Source organism: Leguminivora glycinivorella, chromosome 26 (genome assembly GCF_023078275.1).
Source record: "Leguminivora glycinivorella isolate SPB_JAAS2020 chromosome 26, LegGlyc_1.1, whole genome shotgun sequence".
In the NCBI taxonomy this organism is placed as follows: Eukaryota; Metazoa; Arthropoda; class Insecta; order Lepidoptera; family Tortricidae; genus Leguminivora; species Leguminivora glycinivorella.
Window position 1 is genome coordinate 4,372,100 of NC_062996.1, and position 20,216 is coordinate 4,392,315.

The 20,216-nt window shown below is 40.1% G+C and overlaps 1 protein-coding gene across 1 annotated transcript in view; it reads left to right on the forward strand.

The window, feature by feature from the left end:
• Positions 1 to 143: 143 nt before the first annotated feature.
• The window catches only part of LOC125239943 (heat shock 70 kDa protein cognate 5), a 36,058-nt gene continuing 15,985 nt past the window's right edge, over positions 144 to 20,216 (forward strand). The window contains 11 exon segments of the mRNA XM_048147725.1: positions 144 to 379; positions 590 to 642; positions 2,449 to 2,536; positions 6,939 to 7,176; positions 8,530 to 8,691; positions 9,394 to 9,449; positions 9,451 to 9,485; positions 11,362 to 11,524; positions 12,094 to 12,249; positions 14,921 to 15,067; positions 16,553 to 16,793. Of these exon segments, the coding sequence (XP_048003682.1) occupies positions 278 to 379; positions 590 to 642; positions 2,449 to 2,536; positions 6,939 to 7,176; positions 8,530 to 8,691; positions 9,394 to 9,449; positions 9,451 to 9,485; positions 11,362 to 11,524; positions 12,094 to 12,249; positions 14,921 to 15,067; positions 16,553 to 16,793 (1,441 nt within the window). The 5' untranslated portion in view covers positions 144 to 277.

A 20,216-nucleotide genomic window follows, 5' to 3' on the forward strand; every position in this document is an offset into this window, starting at 1 on the left:
CTGCTCTGTCATTGGTCATCTATTTTCAAGATGAGGTGATTAAGCCAATAACAAGCGTTTAAATTCAGATCTATGGTCAAACTGATCAAAGAGAACAAACCTCATTGGATTTTTAAACGAGAATATTCCACAGCACGCGCCATTTTACGTGTGGCAAGAATACTCGATGCCAGAAAAAATTAAAAAGGTTCTTTCATGAAGTTGCGTCACCCACATGTTCTGTCTGAAGTGAATTAAACCAGAAATAAATTGAATAGTTGCTAATAAATTACTAAAAATGTTGTGCGCTACGCGGGTGGTCGGCCGAAAGGCTTTGGAGTGTTCTGGCATTGGTACGGACTTCTACACACAGAGGAATTTCAGCACAATTCTGAAAAGTGTAAGTGACCATTTTTATTTCTAAAACGAAAGAAAGTCGCTTGTCATTACTCTTAAAATGTCAATTTAATATTCCCTAAAATATTTTTGTTGAGTTCTTTATTATTCCTTGTTATTTTCCATCGTATTTCAACCGGTCTACGGGGGGCACATGGAGTGCGTTTAAAAGTTCAATTTCAGTTAATATTTCCTTTATTTTCTATTATTTCAGAGCGCAGCCCCTACAGTGCCTATTTATCAGCGACATGTACAGTACAGAAACAAGTAAGTTCCCCTACTTTTATCTGTATCGTAATAATTTCATCATAACCTAACAAATTCCGTTCGACCTTTGTATACTAGTCATAAATCGAATTTATCGAATGCGGCTCACTTAATGCACTTAATTTCTTCAATTGCGCCATATTTTTGTAAACTTAACATGAAAGTACTTGAACCATTGCCAGGATTTTCAGGGTGGCAGATGTACTTCAAACCTAGAGATACCAGACAAGACTACACTATGTCTCTATTACTTTCTAAATAAGAATATTGGCAACATAGTAATATAAATTCACTTCATATGTATAGCATGTCACTATAAATAATAAGTGCTTGACTGTTGGTTGTGTGATGGATTGTCCAGTATTGAAATGGCCGATGCTCGAGTTTGTTTGGTTGCGACACAGCAAGTAATTGGCAACTGTATTTGTACAAACCAAACATCTGTTAAATGGATTGGTTCCTAGCTGGTTATGACTTTGAAAACAGTCAAAGTACATGAGCATCCTAAGAGGAACTGTCAGTCAGATATTTGAATTGGAAACTATTGCAGTCAACTGCAAATGATCAAAGGTTTTCTTTAAGTAAGGCTTCATTAGATATTTGTTTTTTTTTTGTACATTTAACACTTCAGTTCTTTGTACATGGAACAGTCTCAAAAAATACTGACCAGTGACATCATATTTTGGAATTTAGCTCATTTCCAATAAGAAAATACTTGTATTAGAATGTCGATATCTAACGGATTCAGTGTGGCACAGGTCATTTGACCATATACTGTACAGGTATGGCTAGACATGAGAATTTAATATTTTTATTACTTATTTTATTTATTTATAATTACAAGATAATTTTTATTATTTTTGAATGGTTAATTGGATAGTTTAGGGACCATTCTCACTCAAGAGACGCATGTCCTGAGGCGCGAAACGGACGTCCGCGCCACGCCGCCTCAGTACATTTTGTATAATGTCGCCTGGGGGTGCGTCTTATGTCTTTCCTATACAAAATGTACTGAGGAGACGTTTTTTAAATTACATTCAGGTGGCGTGGCGCGGACGTCCGTTCCGCGCCTCAGGACATGCGTCTCTTGTGTGGGGATGATCCCTTACATTGATAACTGACCAATCCTCAGTTAAAAAATATTCATGTCAAATTTAGATTTTATTGTCACAAAACTGACATTGAAATGAGTACATAAAACTAAGAGTTTTAGAGATCCAAAAAACAGAGGGATATTTCGTTTTATCCAAAAGTTTTTTGTAATTATAAGTCAAAATACACTACAGTTATTTATTGTTTAAGAAAGCTTAATATGTCTGAAACCCGCTAAAAGTGGAACTGTGAGAGCAGTTTCAAACTATGTCTGATCCAAATCTGATCCAAACCCGTAAAAATAAAATATAAGGTCCGTAGTAGCTGTTAAATTATTTATATGACAATTTAAGCATCAGATAAGTCAAATAGACCATATTTTCACAGGTTCTGATCGGACGTATTGCGAAATAAATAATAAATAAATAAATATTGGGTACACCTTACACAGATCAACTTAGCCCCAAACTAAGCAAAGCTTGTACTATGGGTGCTAAGCGAAAATATATATACTTAAATACATAAATACATACTTATATACATAGAAAACATCCATGACTCAGAAACAAATATCTGTGCTCATCACACAAATAAATGCCCTTACCGCGATTCGAGCCCAGGACCGCGGCTTAGCAGGCAGGGTCACTACCGACTAAGCCAGACCGGTCGTAAATATCCCTAAATCACATGTTCAAGTCACAATTTTATCCACAGATCCGATGGCGTCCGCGGCGCTGTTATTGGCATCGATCTGGGAACCACCAACTCTTGTGTGGCAGTCATGGAGGGCAAGACTCCCAAGGTATGTTCGCTTTTTATTTAAGGCAATTGCAAATAATTTGCATATTAGATATCTTCATATTGAGTCATCAACACCATCATATTGGTATAATGTTCTAAGAGTCAGGCGCATAACATATTAAGCCGCGTATCGACTGCGCGCGGCAGCCGCGCGAGCCATGTTCGACCGCGCCAAACCTGCGTTTTGGTGCGCGAGCCAATTTAAAGCTCAACATTTTCATATAGCGCGGCAGCGGCGCGCGGCAGGCGATCCGTGAACAAACATTCATTTAGGTCCGTCCCAATTGCGCACGCACAACACACTGACGCTCCTTTGCCGCGCCACCAAAAACCGACACGAACTGGTTCGCCGCGCGGCACGTTCGAGCGCGCCAATGTTCAAGCTGCCGCGCGCGGCGGACCCGTCCCCATATTGCGCGGCTGCCGCGCCAGCCAATGTTCGATGGTTTGCCGCGCGCAGTCGATACGCGGCTTTAGGCTTTATGGTGTCATTGAAAAAAATTGTGTTTAGTGTTTATAATTAAGTCAAAGACAATTAAAGCCGCCCAAGAGCGTCACTGGCCACGCTCAAGGTCGTCTGTCTAATTTGACTTATTGCAAACAGAATTTATTTTTTAAGAGAGCCTCCCTAAAAAAGGAATATCTAGTTTACGCGGTGTTATAAGTTTGACGTGTCTGTCTGTCTGTCTGTGTGTGTGTCTGTGGCATCGTAGCTCCCGGATAAACCGATTTAGATTTAGTTTTTTGTCTGAAAGCTGTGTTAGTGGGGAGTGTTCTTAGCCATGTTTCATGAAAATCGGTCTACTATGTCGCGGTCGGAGGTCTTTCAAAATTTTAATTTTGTGGTTAGGTTATTTTTAACAACTGCTGGCTTAACCGATTTATATAGCTTTTGCCCGCGGCTTCGCCCGCCTTAAATTCGAATACTGCGGAATGCTCCATAGAAACTTCCACCCCCCATTTTAGACAAGTGGGGGGTTAGAAAGAGACAAAAAGTAGCCTATGTGACTTTCCATCCCTTCAACTATTTCCACTTAAAAAATCAGGTCAAGCGTCGGAATCATGCCGTGAAAGACAGACAAAAAACAGACACACACTTTCCCCATTTATAATATTAGTATGGATACCAAATTTTATCATCATATCATTCTTTATTGCAACCCTGTTCATTTAACTTTAACTTTCTAGTGCTAGCAATCATGGATATAATAGGAATCAGCTATCAGCTGCTAGTGCATCAAATAATATAATAATATAATATAATAAATAATAGGTGAAACTATAGGAAGAGTTTTAAGGGTTCCTATAGTCCCTAAAATCAAAAACAATGCCTAAAAACAACCAGGGGCCTATTGCATAACAATTTACAACTCATATTACAAGCGGTAGTCCCCCTCCAATTCATTTTATAAGAAAGAGAGTTCCACTTGTAATACAAGTTGTAAATTGTTATGCAATAGGCCCCAGATTAATAAATAACCATATTTTAAACGCGAAAATACTAAAACATATTTATTTTTTGTATTTGTAAAAAAGCGCAGTTCCTGCCGGCGACTATTTAAATTTATTTTGACATTGGATTTGACCCACGTCATATCAACTGTCAAACAAGAAACTGGCGGCGCCACTGTACACGCAACCTAATACCATGTCTAATTTCGTCAGCCCTCTAACGTACTCCATGGCGCAGTGTAAACCATGGCGCGTAAAAAATCTCCAAGCGCTACCGATCCGAGTTCGATCCCCGCCGGCCGCTCGTCTTTTTCCATTTATTCCGCACCGACGATCAGCGTCCGCGCCTTGTGCGCGGTACGCTCTTGCAGCGGTGCTAGACAAACGCGCGGAACCAGCTAGTCGCGGCCCTGTGGTCGCAGGCTTTCCTAGATACCGTGCTACATTTTTTTTACTTAAAAAAAAAAAGGTTTTGTCACTTTAAAAAAAAACTTTCAAAGACATCAAGTTTGTTTTTATATTACTATAATTTATTGAAATTTTGTTTTCCTTTACTTTGTTACACAATTATTTAACATTTGTTTATAAATATTTAGTAAAAAATTTAATTCAAGGTTTTTTTTTTAATGTTAAAATAATGACGTAAATATTTATTCAGTTATTTTTCTTTTGATTAAATACTTTGTAATGCAAATATAAATTATTTTTTAAATATTTTGCCAATTTGTTTCAACGAGGTTTTTTTTTTGTTTTCCTTTTTACTTATATTCAACAGATTGTAGTACATAACATGAAATAAAACTGCAACCGCTTTTTTTTTCTTATTTCTAAATAAATGGTCGATATATCTCTTGTTCTTATTCTGATTATTTTAGCACTATTCAATAATAATAGTAGGCTATATTTTTATATTTTGGCAAAGTCACGCCCGATTAAATAAATTACGTGCTTTTTAATAAATTGTTCCTATCAGATGATATATTTTATTTTTTATCTCTTAAGTAACAGAGAGACCGATAAAATATTGCGTGTGACTGATGGATGTAGGTTACTATGCTATGTTATCTTTATCTGTAAAGTTGTAAAAAAAAACTTTGGACTTGGTAGTTTGTCGTGGGAATGTTTCCAAATATGATATTATGATTTTTTTATGGAGTCGAAATTGACCGTTTCCAAAAGTGAAAGTTTTTATTAACTTTCTAATTTTCTTTAACTTCATCAGTACTCATTTACATAAGACATATTGACCGGGATATAGACCGTGATTACCTTTTTGATTTTTGTCGAGCTCCCGATATTTCGACGCAGTTGCATGCATCATGATCACGGAAAACAAACAACACAAATCAACAAAAATGAAATAGGTAATCACGGTCTATATCCCGGTCAGTATAACTCTAATGAAAATAACCGTGAATCATTGAAAACTATCATTTACATAATTAAGTACAAGTTATACTGTTAACTCACGTATTTTGAACCTTGTGTAACTGTAGTTAATGTTACGAAAATTAACCGATTCAAGATATTAGTTACTGTTTTTTATTACTAATTTCATAAGTATTGGGTTGGTAAGAAAGTAATGAGCGATCGATTGAATTCCATATAAAATTTTTGAGAGAGTTCTAGAATCTTCTATGGTCGAAAGTATATAAAGGGCGAGTCGCACAGTTTCTCGTCAGTCATTCACTAGCTGTCGCCGAGCTAATATAAGGAAGAAAATGGACGAATTAAAAGTGCATGTAAGGCATTGCTTACTATATGAATTTCAGTCTGGCCATTCAGCCGCCGAAGCAGTGCGTAATATATGTCAGCGTGTTGATCCTGAAGTTGTGTCTGAGGCCACGGCGAAACGATGGTTCCAGCGGTTTCGTAGTGGCGACTTTTCATTATCAGATCAACCTAAGTCTGGTCGACCGGTGAAGATTGATGTAGCCATATTAAAAACCTTAATTGAAGGAGATCCGAGGCTAACGAGTCGTACTCTTATTACCGAGTTAGGCTGCTCTCATGTCACCATAGAAACACATTTACACGATTTGGGAAAAAACTACAAATACAGTGTTTGGATACCGCACGAACTTGATAGACATCAACTAAACCGCCGTGCCGATATCTGCATACAACTTCTGTCTTTTCGCCGCACATTCAACTGGTTGGACCATCTTATCACTGGAGATGAAAAATGGGTCTTATATATAAATCACACACGCAAACGTCAGTGGCTAGCTCCAAATGAAAAAGCCTCACCCGAAAAAAGTTATGCTGTCCGTTTGGTGGGATATTCATGGTATTATTCACTGGGAACTCCTACCAAGTGGAATGACTGTTACCGCATCAGTATACTGTAATCAGCTTGAAAATTTAAACCAAAAAATCTGTCAGAATCGTCCACAGCATGCTAAAGTTTTTTTCTTACACGACAATGCTCGCCCACACATTGCAAAAGTGACTCGGCTAAAGCTATTGGAGCTAGGTTGGAAAGTGATACCTCATCCACCGTACTCTCCAGACTTGGCACCTACGGATTACGCATTGTTCAGATCGCTAAGCAATGCCTTGAATGAAAAAAAGTTCGATGATCAAGTCCATCTACGACAGTACATAGCTGAGTTTTTTAAATCTAAACCTAAGAACTTCTTCGCCGATGCTATTCATTCTTTACCAGAACGATGGAGACAAGTAGTAGATAACGAAGGCCGTTATATTTTTGATAAATGATTAAAATAATAAATTAAATAATAATTACAATATTGGTTATGATTCGCTCATTACTTTCTTACCAACCCAATACCTACAATTGTGAGAAATTCTAAAAATTTGGTAACTCCACAAACATTTTGGGTAACGCCAGAGATGTGAAAAGCAAACAGACAACAACATTCCCTATAACAGTTTGAGTATTCTATTTGTAAGTAGAATTCAATTACAATTTAAAACCCCCTCCACAGGTGGTGGAGAACAGCGAAGGCTCGCGCACCACCCCCTCCCACGTGGCTTTCACCAAAGAAGGCGAGCGACTCGTTGGTATGCCCGCCAAACGTCAGGCCGTCACCAACAGCGGCAACACCTTCTACGCTACCAAACGTCTTATTGGCAGGCGGTTCGATGACCCCGAAGTCCAAAAAGATATGAAGAATCTGTCTTACAAGGTTGTGAAGGCATCTAATGGAGACGCGTGGGTCCAAGGTGGGTTTTATATGGTATTGTCTTATACTAGTAATGTTACAAGAGGTAACCAACAGTGGCAATACCTTCTACGCTACCAAACGTCTAATTGGCAGAAGGGTCGATGACCCTGAAGTCCAAAAAATATGAAGAATCTGTCTTACAAAGTTGTGAAGGCTTCCAATGGAGATGCGTGGGTCCAAGGTAAGGATAAACTTGGTGTATTTTCTTGCTAGGCCGTTTATCAGGCCGTCACCAACAGTGGCAACACCTACGCTACCAAATCTGATTGGCAGATGGTTTGATGACCCCAAAGTCCAAAAATATATGAAGAAACTGTCTTACAAAGTTGTGAGGGCTTCCCATGGAGACGCGTGGGTCCAAGGTGTAAAAGTGCCCCTGTGGCCTATTTGCTGAATAAATTATTTTGATTTTTGATTTTGATTCAAGGTAAGGGTAAACTTGGTTCATTTTCTTGCTAGCTAAGTATCAGGCCGTCACCAACAGCGGCAACACCTTCTACACTACCAAACGTCTAATTGGCAGAGGGTTTGATGACCCCAAGTCCAAAAAGATATGAAATAAATTATTTTTCTCAAACATGGTGTGAAATATTGATGTTATGTGCCTTATAATTGGCAGCGAAGTATGACGTTGCAGGTGCGGCTAGGACGATTGATAGATAATGGAATTTCATACAAACCTTGCAGGCCAAGGCCGGCAGTCTTCTTTTTTAATTTCCAAACACAGATAATTGTGACATAACATCCAGGTATTTAGCCAATTAAAAAAAAACTATAAGGGGCTTTATAGACGTGCCGACTGCAACTGGTACGGGCCCTAGACAATATTTGATTTTGGGTGCGTTTTCATACAAAAAAAAATTTTTTCGTTTTTTTTTTGAATTTTTTTTTTACTTTTTGTTTTTTTATAAGCGTATACGGGGCATCAAAGGGGAACGAAATTTTGCGCTACGACGCACCGTTTAGGAGATACAGCCATCCAAAGTTACTATTTTCAGTAGACTTTATTTCATACCATGTTTGAGAAAAGCACTATACATACCTCGGCGGGAAATGGGGTTGCCCGCCTCAGACCTATCCGGCCTCGCATCGCTCGGCCGTCTATATGTCTTCGGCCGGCAACCCCCTTTGTCCCGGCCTCTGTAGTAATGTACTATTACCAGGTTGTAAATGGAGATGATGGCTCTATAGATTTCAAGTTAAGTTTTGTCATGTTAATAGTGTATTATTTGTCATGGTTACCAAGGCTGGCTGGGGCTGGCTCCTATTGGTCAGCATTCAGGTCACGTCAGCATTATACAAAATACAAATTAAGTATAAGATTTTCATGAAACATTACTTCTATTTGCAGGAACCGACGGCAAAGTGTACTCTCCCAGCCAGATCGGTGCCTTCGTCCTTGTGAAGATGAAGGAAACCGCCGAAGCTTACCTGAACACTAGCGTCAAAAACGCCGTCATCACCGTACCAGCTTACTTCAACGATTCGCAACGACAGGCCACTAAAGACGCTGGTACGTTAACTGTATAGAAGACAAAACTATCGTTAGAGGTAGATAAATAGCCGAGTAATACCTCGGAAAATGACAAACAGCCGGGTCCATAACTCCATACAGAGAGCAATTTATTTGCGCGGCAAATGTTCAATGTAAACTCAAAACGGACGTGTGTTGCCTCGGCCGAGACACCTCTACACTCAATTTTTGGGCATTTTCAGCCCCCCCCCCCCCCCCCCCCCAATTAGCGTAAGTTGTTAACAAAAATTGACTCACTGTCAGTTTTGTGACGATAATTAAGCATGAAATTTCAATAAAAATATTGTTTTCGTGTGATTGTTCATTCAGTATGTGAAAAAGCATTTTGTATTTTGAAGTGGAAGAAAATGCAAAATACGTGTACTAAAAAGTATTTCAAATAAAATACAAAATTGTTTTTGATCAAAGTATTTAAAATACCAAATACAAAATAGGTATTTTGTATTTCTATTTGAAATGCTTTTATTTTAAAATTCTGAAAATGCCCGTGTACCTGAATGACATTAATTATAATAAAAATAGTCGTATGGAAATATGGCAAATACAACAAACGATTATCCGCCAAGACGAGTCAATTTACTTTGTCCAAAAATTACATTTGCATGATTTTTACGCTATCTAGCATCTTTTTACATGCTTCAAGTAAATTTAGTTGATTAATGAAAACATGGTTGGTTACAGGTCAGATCTCGGGCCTGAACGTGCTGCGAGTGATCAACGAGCCCACAGCGGCTGCGCTTGGCTTACGGCATGGACAAGACAGACGACAAAATGTAAGTGTACCATATCTGTGTAACATGATGTTCAATATAAATGAAATTATATATTTATTCGGAGACCATATTCTTAAATCCGTAACGCGGGCTTCGTCAGGTGGACACAAACCTCCAAACCTTCCAAAGTGAACCTTCAAATCAAGGGTGAACAGGCATCTTCTGGTCGAGCTCACTCCATCGCAGGCCACGTCTTTGCCTTTGGCTAGTCTGTGGCGCAGAGCAAGCCCATTTATAACAATAAAAAAAACACCCTGCAATGTCACCATCACCTTACATCATGTAAACAGTGATTTATGAAATAAATATTTTTTTTAATGTACAAGTTTCTAATGGGGTGGCAACGCGCATGTGACACTGTTTGAGTTGCAGGCGTCCATAGGTTACGGTGACCGCTTTCCATCAGGCGGATCGTATGCTTGTTTGCCACCGACGTAGTATAAATACCCTGCAAGTCGCCAGTGTCGCCACCAACAGGTGCAATGTTCATTATTTCAGGACATCTCTTTAAATTAGATGACATTTGATATAACTTTTCTTCTTCCTCATGTTAATTTTATTTGCCTCAACTTTATGAACCCTTGGATCTTCTTTGGCAACGAATCGTAGGATTTCACGTAGCCACTAGTTTTCGATAGCAACTGGTATCTGACCTTTTAAATAAATTTCAGCATTTTCATACTTAATAAATTAATTAATCAGTGTGAGAGATCCTTAAGAATAACATTCAAGTTAGTGTCAAGTAATTGACGGCACATGTCTAAACAAATAACATTAGGAAACGGTAAAGGCTCACGTGATGATGTGCAAGTTGCGGAAACTTTCCAAAAATATCTTAAATTTCTTGAAAAATTCACGAAACTTTCACGAAAAATAAAGAGTATTTAAATTTATGAAATGGAAAGTTTCCATCCATACAATTGTCCATACAAAGTATGGAAAGTTTCCGAAGTTTTCCTATTTGAAAATTTCAGAATTTTGGAAACTTTCCGTCGGTACTCGCACGTGTTCAGTAATTATTTTTATTTTTTTAATAACTGTAGAGTTAAGACGCTAGTTTCTTAGAGAAATTAATTGTATTTGACCCAAAGAACCTTCCCTTACAGTTAACGGAATTCAATAAAATCACCGTGTTGTTTTTCTATGTCCTAAGGCGCCCCATAGGTGCATAGGGCGTCCACAAGATCCTTCCACGCCTTTCTATCTTGAGCCACCGCCTTGGCCTCGTTCCAGCTCAATCCATATTCCCTCGTTCTCAACGCTCCGCCTCCAAGTGTGCGTTTGCGGGCTCGCTTTCACCACCGTGAAACCACCGTGTAGGCGTGTATTATACCCACAGACCAACCCCTATAGACATCTATTACAAGACGACTCGCGGTCGCCAGCCTTCCTCGTATTTGCACTGATATAAGCGCGGGCGCTCGCCGTGTCCGATCAGTATCGACCAAGTAACAGACCCGAAAGCAGCGCGTGTTTTTCGCACAAAAAAATTGGAAAAGGGTATTTTGATGCCTTAAAGATGTCCACCTGTAGTGTGAAATGGTGTGGAAAGGTAACAAGAAGCTCAAATTTAAAAACAGACGGCATTACATTCCACAAATAAGTCATATTTATAATTTATTCAGAGCCGGCATAGGTCAACTTACACTGGCCACTTACGCGTCAGTAGAGGGACAGTCATACTTCTGTCCCTTTTCATCTGGCGCGACTGCCCGCCGTCCTTGAAACGGCCAATCACAGCGCGCTTAACACATTCCCCGCCCGCTCCTCGCACCCCAAACACTGGTGACTCGTATCGCGAACCAAATATACAAGACTGCCACTCTATAGGAGGTTCTCTGTGATTATACCTAATTTATTTTATTTCTTTCCACAGTATCGCTGTATACGACTTGGGCGGTGGCACCTTCGATATCTCCGTACTGGAGATCCAGAAGGGAGTGTTCGAAGTGAAGTCCACCAACGGAGACACGCTCCTTGGCGGTGAAGATTTCGACAACGTCATCGTCAACTTCCTTGTTGACGAGTTCAAACGTGACGTAAGTTTTTTTTTTTTCTAAAAAAGAGAGGCCACATGCTTAATTAGCACAGATTCAGAATCACTATTAAATTTTGAAAAACCCCCGACCGCGACATAGTAGACCGATTTTCATGAAACATGGCTAAGAACACTCCCGACCAACTCGGCTTTCAAACAAAAGAAAACTAAATCTAAATCGGTTCATCCGTTCGGGAGCTACGATGGCACAGACAGACACGTCAAACTTATAACACCCCGTCGTTTTGGCGTCGAGGGTTAAAAACGGGACTTAATTGCGTAAAAATTACGTTTATATTTAACCCGACGTTTCCGTACGGGGGTAGTCTACCCTTTCGGGTGTCCCAAATTCTGAAAATGCCCTGATGATTCAGAGTAGAAACTAGGTTTTGAATTTTTTTCCTGCAAACGCCCTAGTGTTTTGTGTGGTAAAGAATACCTCTTTACCACTTTTAAGGCCATTATCTCTTTTTTTTCATTCCAAAACAACGAATACGTCAAAATGAATATCAGTTTCTGTTTCAAACAACAATAAATTTATTGAATGATAAACTTTCATAATCCTTACAGCAAGGCATCAACCTGCGGAAGGATGCAATGGCCATGCAGCGACTAAAGGAAGCCGCTGAGAAGGCCAAGATCGAACTGTCCGGATCTCTACAGACCGACATCAATCTGCCATACCTCACGATGGACGCCTCTGGACCTAAACACATGAACCTTAAAGTAAGTTTAGAAGGCTGGTTTTTTGGTGGCAAAGATTAAATCAAACTAATATGAAGGAAGCGGCTGAGAAAGCCAAGATCGAACTGTCCGGGTCTACAGACCGCCATACCTCACGATATACGCGTCCGGACCTAAACACATGAACCTTAAGGTAAGATAGCTAGAGTATAGATGAAAATTAATAAAGGAGGCAGCCAAGTAAGCTAAGTTCGAGCTGTCCGGGTCTCTACAGACCGACATCAACCTGCCGTACCTCACGGTGGACGCCTCCAGACCTAAACGCATGAACCTTAAGGTGAGTTCTGGGCAATGCACACCGGGTAGGCAGAGCACATGAACCTGCTCAAGATCAGTGTTAGTCTTCGCAATTAAAGGTTTGAAAGAAAACAAAATGAATGAGAGATAACAGAGAGAGAGAGTAAGGGCCCATGTAGACGGTACGAGAACTCGCATACGAGTTTTATTACATTGCGGTATTTGATGGCTGTGCAAAATTGTATATACCCTCAACAGAATGTAACTAAAATCGCATGCGAGTTCGCACACCGTCTAAATTAGGCTTATGGCATGCTTACAAAAATCTACCAAGGTAATCTCATGAAGGATTATGTTGTGGGTTCTCGGAAAACGATATATATGTACGCTTTAGATTTCAAGCTAGCTATGAATTAGCTCAGTCTTTTTCAATATGTCATTTTGTTTCTACTCTTTAACAAAATCTGTACTCAAACAAATGAATGCACTGTGTTTTAGGCTCTCAAACTGTCACCATACGTTTGATTGTTATGTAACAGTGCTATAGAAATACGGGACAAAACCATCTACTCAAGTATTTATATTTGAGTAGATCAAAAGATATTCGTAACAAATATAATAATAAATATATTTGGGGGAAGGTGCAATGCTCTTATCGTTCTGGAAACATCTTAAATCACTCTCAACTAATCTGATCTTGCTATTGAATGAAAAAAAAAATATTTGGGTGAATTTATAGAGAAAAGTAGTCGAAATAAATGGTGTTACATATTTGACTGCTATATTTGGATATTGGATTGTTAAACACTGCTGAGCGCCATCTATTTCAGCTGCCATACCTGGGGCCCGTTTCTCGAAAGGTACAAGCCTTGTATTACAAGTGTGTTTCCATGACAACCCATACGATTTGACAGTTCGCGCACTTGTAATATAAGGCTTGTACCAGTTGGGCCATTTTTTCAAAGTTGTCCACCCCACTTTTTTTTTGGATTTGGAATTTTTTATGTGGTTTCCACTCAGAATCGCGAGCTCTTTCAATTCTAATGGGAGAAAAAAAGTGTCCCAAGGTTTTTTTCCCATTCCGTTACCATTTTTCCATACATTTTGTATGGCGGTAACGGAATGGAAGGTTCGAAAAAATGTATGGAAATCTTGGGACATTTTTTTTTCCCCTATCAGGATCGAAAGAGCTCGCGATTCTGAGTATTAATCGCGTAAAAAATACCCATGTTACAAAAAAAGTGGGGTGGACAACTTTGAAAAAAATGCCCCAGTTGTACCTTTCGAGTAACGGGCCACAGGGGCCCATTTCTCAAAGCTACTAGTTACAATTTACAAGTGTTAGTCAATGTCTAATATGACAAGTTGGAAAGAGACTTGAGAAATGGGCCCTTGTCCTACCATTTTCTCTTCTAGTAGAGAATGATTTTCACAGACTAAAACCAAAGAGGATTATAGAGAGTTACTGTCAAAGTAAAATGTGTAATCACAGTGCATAGACTGCCATCTCTCGACACAGGCTTAAAACTTTTGAACCTCAGTTTTGACAATTTGGCCCATATTGTTAGCTTGATATGTGTTAAAATGTCAAATATTAATATTAGCGCCGTCTAGCCGAGCATTCTCCAAAGGTGTAACGCCATCTAGGCCACCGTACCTTTTTCTCTAGGGCTTTGAGGTACGTTTTTTTCTTACTATATCCGTCTATACGGAGTAACATATGTCTATGTTTGACGACCGGTCTGGCGCAGTCGGTAGTGACCCTGCCTGCTACGCCACGGTCCCGGGTTCGAATCCCGGTAAGGGCATTTATTTGTGTGATGAGCACAGATATTTGTTCCCGAGTCATGGTCGTCATGGATGTTTTCTATGTATATAAGTATTTATATATTATATATATCGTTGTCTGAGTACCCACAACACAAGCCTTCCTGAGCTTACCGTGGGCCTCAGTCAATCTGTGTAAGAATGTCCTTTTTTTTTTTATACTACGTCGGTGGCAATCAAGCATACGGTCCGCCTGATGGAAAGCGGTCACCGTAACCTATGAACGCATGCAACGCAAACAGTGTCACATGCGCGTTGCCACCCCATTAGAAACTTGTACATTCCCTTTTGCTGTGTTAAGTACACAGCAAAAAGGAGTGTACAAGTTCCAAGGAGGGTTCGGGTTGCCGACGACTCTAAAGGACAATATAGTGCTATTTGGCTGCGGTCTTCTATAAGGCGGAGGTACTACCCCAGTTGGGCTCTGCTCTAGATTCGAGCGAGACGATATCCGCTGTGCTGTGCCCTACCACACAAAGCGGAATATCATTCGCTATGCCCTACCTCCTACAGTAATAGTCCTATAATATTTATTTATTTATTATTTATATGTCTTTGCTAAAACTAAAAATATTAATTTTTCTTACAGATGACCCGGTCAAAGTTGGAGTCTCTAGTGGGTGACCTGATCAAGCGAACGATCGCGCCGTGCCAGAAGGCTCTGCAGGATGCTGAAGTACAGCGGTCCGATATCGGAGAAGTGCTGCTCGTCGGAGGCATGACTAGAATGCCCAAGGTATGGCCAAATAAGCTACTAAAATTACTTAATTCAGATAGAAATTGAAAGTTGGCAACTATTTCGATGTCTACAAGGTATATAAAACCTAGTATCTTCAAGATCATATAAAATCTCATAATGTCATAGGGCTCATCCATTAATTACATCACACCTAGACAGGGGGGGGGGAGGGGTTCCACAAAATGTGACGTATTGTGACAGAGGGGAGGAAGGAGTTCCATGTTTGTGAGTCACATACAAAATATTTGCAAAATGTCATTTAAAAAAAAATCCAAAACATAAAAGAGTGGAGTGGATCCAAAATTCTTGGACGGGGACAGAAAAAGTTTTAATTTTTTTTTAATATCGTTGATTTTCAAATTTGGCTTCTACGTTTTTACGCACACTAACATACTAAATAAGTAAGTTAGTTAATTAGTCAAATAAAATAAAAGCTTTTAAAAAGTTACTTTAAAAGTGTTTTTGTGATATTTACCTTCCTAAACTAAGAATCTGAATGTGACGTCACAATAGGGGGGGGGTGTAGTTTAGTAGGACGACGTGTGACAAGGGGGGAGGGAGGGGTAAAAAAATCATGAAATTGGTGTGACGTAATTAATGGATGAGCCCATGGAGGTTTGACATCTAAAATAACAATTGCACGGCGGGGCTGTCAAAGTCACTGCCATCAACGTAACCATGCTACAGAATAAGAGCGTATAGTCTGACCAAAAAAAATAGAAATTAAAAAGATTCAACTTCATAGTGTTGTCCCGTTTTCTCACACAGTCATATTGGTTTGAATGGGATGACACTAGGCACTTTCGCAATGAACTTCTCCATGATGGTCAGTGTCTATAAGCGATAGATATAGTTGTTGATTTGCACCAAATGCACAAAGCTGATGGCACTCCCACTTGGCTGTCTAGGCTGTCATTCAGACTGGTGCTAGAGTAACTTGGGATATATTCACCGGTCGCGCCTTTGTTCTTTCGGATTATTCTCCCCAATACAACCAATATGTACAGCTTTACTAAGGATATGAGTCCTCAAACCGAGAATTCTCAACTCTTGTTATGCATCTTAGTTTTCCTCTTTTTGAGCAAAAAAAGGCAGATTTTCGCTTTTCGTAGTTAGGTTTACAGCTTGCGACAAAGAGTGTTAAAAGACAATCTTGTGAGTGTGCACGAGAAAACGTCCACTTTGTCGATCGCTATAAAGCCGCTTTGTCAGTTTATATTTATAATATAAAGATACAAGTCAATCTTACCTTAATGGTAACCGACAAAGTGGGACGTTTTACTAAACACACTCACCTTTGTGTTTCTGTTACTTCCACACGACAATGACAGTTACCTTTAGAAGTAGATGATTGGCCTTTTGCTACGGTTGCTTAGGTCATTATTTTGACCTATTAATGTCATTTTAAAGAAGAATAGATAGCAATTTCGGTTTGAAACTGTCTTTTTTTACTACAGTACTAACAATCTCTTTCACTGGCAGGTGCAATCAACAGTGCAAGAGATCTTCGGTCGCGCGCCCTCCCGCGCCGTCAACCCCGACGAGGCGGTCGCCGTCGGCGCCGCCGTGCAGGGCGGAGTGTTGGCCGGTGACGTCACCGACATCCTCCTGCTGGATGTTACCCCGCTGTCGCTCGGCATTGAGACCCTCGGAGGAGTCTTCACCAAGCTTATCACTAGGAATACCACCATCCCCACTAAGAAGAGCCAAGTGTTCTCTACTGGTGAGTTACAACATGCGAGATAGCTTGTGTACTAGTCTGAAATGTCACCGACATCCTGCTGCTGAATATTACTCCATTGCTCGGCATTGAGACCCGCGGAGGAGTCTTCACCGAGCTTATCACTAGGAATACCACTATCCCGACTAAGAAGAGTCAAGTGTTCTCTACCGGTGAGTTACAACATGCTAGATAGGTTGTGTACTAGTCTGAGATGTCGCCAACATCCTGCTGCTGAATGTTACTCTGCTGTCGCTCGGCATTGAGACCCTCGGAGGAGTGTTCACTAAGCTGATCACTAGGAATACTACCATCCCGACTAAGAAGAGTAAAGTGTTCTCTACCGGTGAGTTACAACATGCTAGATAGGTTGTGTACTAGTCTGAGATGTCGCCAACATCCTGCTGCTGAATGTTACTCTGCTGTCGCTCGGCATTGAGACCCTCGGAGGAGTGTTCACTAAGCTGATCACTAGGAATACTACCATCCCGACTAAGAAGAGTCAAGTGTTCTCTACCGGTGAGTTACAACATGCTAGATAGGTTGTGTATTAGTAAGAAATGATACCGATATCCTGCTACTGGATGTTACCCCGCCACAGAGAACCTCCTATAGAGTAGCAGTCTTGTATATTTTGTTCGCGATACGAGTCACCAGTGTTTGGGGTGCGAGGAGCGGGCGGGGAATGTGTTAAGCGCGCTGTGATTGGCCGTTTCAAGGACGGCGGGCAGTCGCGCCAGATGAAAAGGGACAGAAGTATGACTGTCCCTCTACTGACGCGTAAGTGGCCAATGTAAGTTGACCTATGCCGGCTCTGAATAAATTATAAATATGACTTATTTGTGGAATGTAATGCCGTCTGTTTTTAAATTTGAGCTTCTTGTTACCTTTCCACACCATTTCACACTACAGGTGGACATCTTTAAGGCATCAAAATACCCTTTTCCAATTTTTTAGTGCGAAAAACACGCGCTGCTTTCGGGTCTGTTACTTGGTCGATACTGATCGGGCACGGCGAGCGCCCGCGCTTATATCAGTGAAAATACTAGGAAGGCTGGCGACCGCGAGTCGTCTTGTAATAGACTAGCTTTTACCCGCGGCTTCGCCCGCGTAATAAAAGTATTCTTATTGAAACGTTTACAAAAAATAAGATTTTCATTTGGATCCGTAGGTTTCTTTGTAGGTACATCTGTCCGCGATTATTTCGATTAAGGTAAAGCGGGGCAATTCTCGACTGGGGGGCCATAGTAACTGATCTATTTGCTGTACGGTCCGGTTTTGGACTGTACCTTACACCTATTGTTTTTAAAGAAATTTTTGCAATGATTGTAGAATTGTTACACAGCGACCACAGCGTAGGTAGTAGGTACGAATATGTATGTATTTTACCTATATTAATATTTTTACTGGGGAAACTTCATACAACCCACATAGCCAGTATCTCGACGCTATGGTCGGTAGGGTAAAAAGTACTTCCTTGCATTATCGCTTACAATTTTTTCCATTTTGCTTATACTTATTGCAAACGTAAACATATAAAAGGCAAGCAAACAACGATCTTCTTACAGCACATTGAATGTAATAGTTATTACGGATGCAGGATACTCGCCGAACTGAGCCACCTGCATTTTACACTGCCTCGATATCGATTGCCGACCGATTATTCCGACCCCAATCCCTATTCTTATCCCCGTCCCTATCTCTATCTTTGTCCCCGTCCCTATCTCTATCTTTGTCCCCGTCCCCGTTCCCGTCTCTGTCCCCGTCCCTCCCCTATCCCTATCCCCGTCCCCGTCCCCTATTTTTATCCCTATTTCTATCCCTATCCCTATCCCTATTTCTATCCCTATCCCTATCCATATCCCTATCCCTATCCCTGTGAAGTTTCGAATAAAATAGTCAAACTAATCTTGTTTCCCCATACAAACTTTGAACCCCCATTTCACCCTTTTAAGAGGAGAAATTTGAAAAATTCTTTCTTAGTGCTCCTCTACGCCATATAAGGAACCTATGTGCCAAATTTGAAATCTCTAGGACCAGCGGTTTCGGCTGTGTGTTGATATATCAATCAGTCAGTCAATATCTTCTTTTATATATTTAAACCCCATTGCACCACAACAGGGGAGAAGGTATTTCACTTCCGCCTCGTTAGATTTTAAAAACGTTGTATTTATCGTGATCAGCGACTCGATAAAGCATAAAAACGATACCCATATTGATTTTTTGACTTTATCACCCCCTTTTCACCCTTTTAGGGGTTAAATTTTCAAAAAACCTGAAACACGTATTCAGTCATATGTCTTAAGGAATCTTCCTGTGAAGTTTCGAATAAAATAGTCAAACTAATCTTGTTTCCCCATACAAACTTTGAACCCCCATTTGACCCCCTTAGGAGGTGAATTTTGGAAAATCCTTTCTTAGTGCTCCTCTACACCATATAAGGAACTTACGTGGCAAATTTGAAATCTCTAGAACCAGCGGTTTCGGCTGTGTGTTGATATGTCAGTCAGTCAGTCAATATCTTCTTTTATATATTTTTTTGATATTTAAACTAGGGCTCTGGATATTCGGTACTACCCGCCGATCCGTGCGCCCGGCCCCTTAGCCCCGGCGGTGCTAAGCGTCCGAACTACCCGAACCCGCCGAAGTCCGTTCCCGTGTAGTGCCGTTCGCGCGTGTAGTGCCGAATCGGCGTTCGGGGCCGGACGGCCGGACGCACGGACTTCGGCACCGTTCGGGTATTGAACACACGAGGCGGCCGGCGGACCGATCGACTTATTGCCGTGCCGGTTTGTATTTAAAAAATAGGTGAAATTTAATAATTTAGCGAACGAATACGAATTGGTTTTATACATACTCGTTTTATTTGAATCAATAACGTGTTAACTATATTTTTTGCACTTGTTCCCGTTACGTTATAGGCTACTCGTACAGATTAGATAATAATTATGATGATATGTATTCAATACAAATATTACAAACGTATTCCATATAGGTCCATAATTCGCCAGGAACACTAGTCTACTGTTTTATTTCAATAAAGTTGCTTAAGACAATTGCGAAAAGTAGAGTTTAATGGACTTTATTTGTCTCTAGGTTAACTAATAGAAGTCTAAACAGGGTATTGGTTTGTGTGAAAAATACTATATTAGTTCTATTACTTACTTGATTGTTTTATGATATTCATGGTGCTTTACTAACTATCTATAGGGACCATACCACCTATAGGTACTTACTACATATATGTACACATGTTGACAAATATACTTCAAAATATTGTCTTCGGTTACCGCGACAGTTACTCATGCAATTTATTATAGTTATATCTATGTCTCATAGTTTTAAAATAAATAAATAAATATTGGGGACATTACACAGATCGACTTAGCCCCAAACTAAGCAAAGCGTGTACTATAGGTGCTAAGC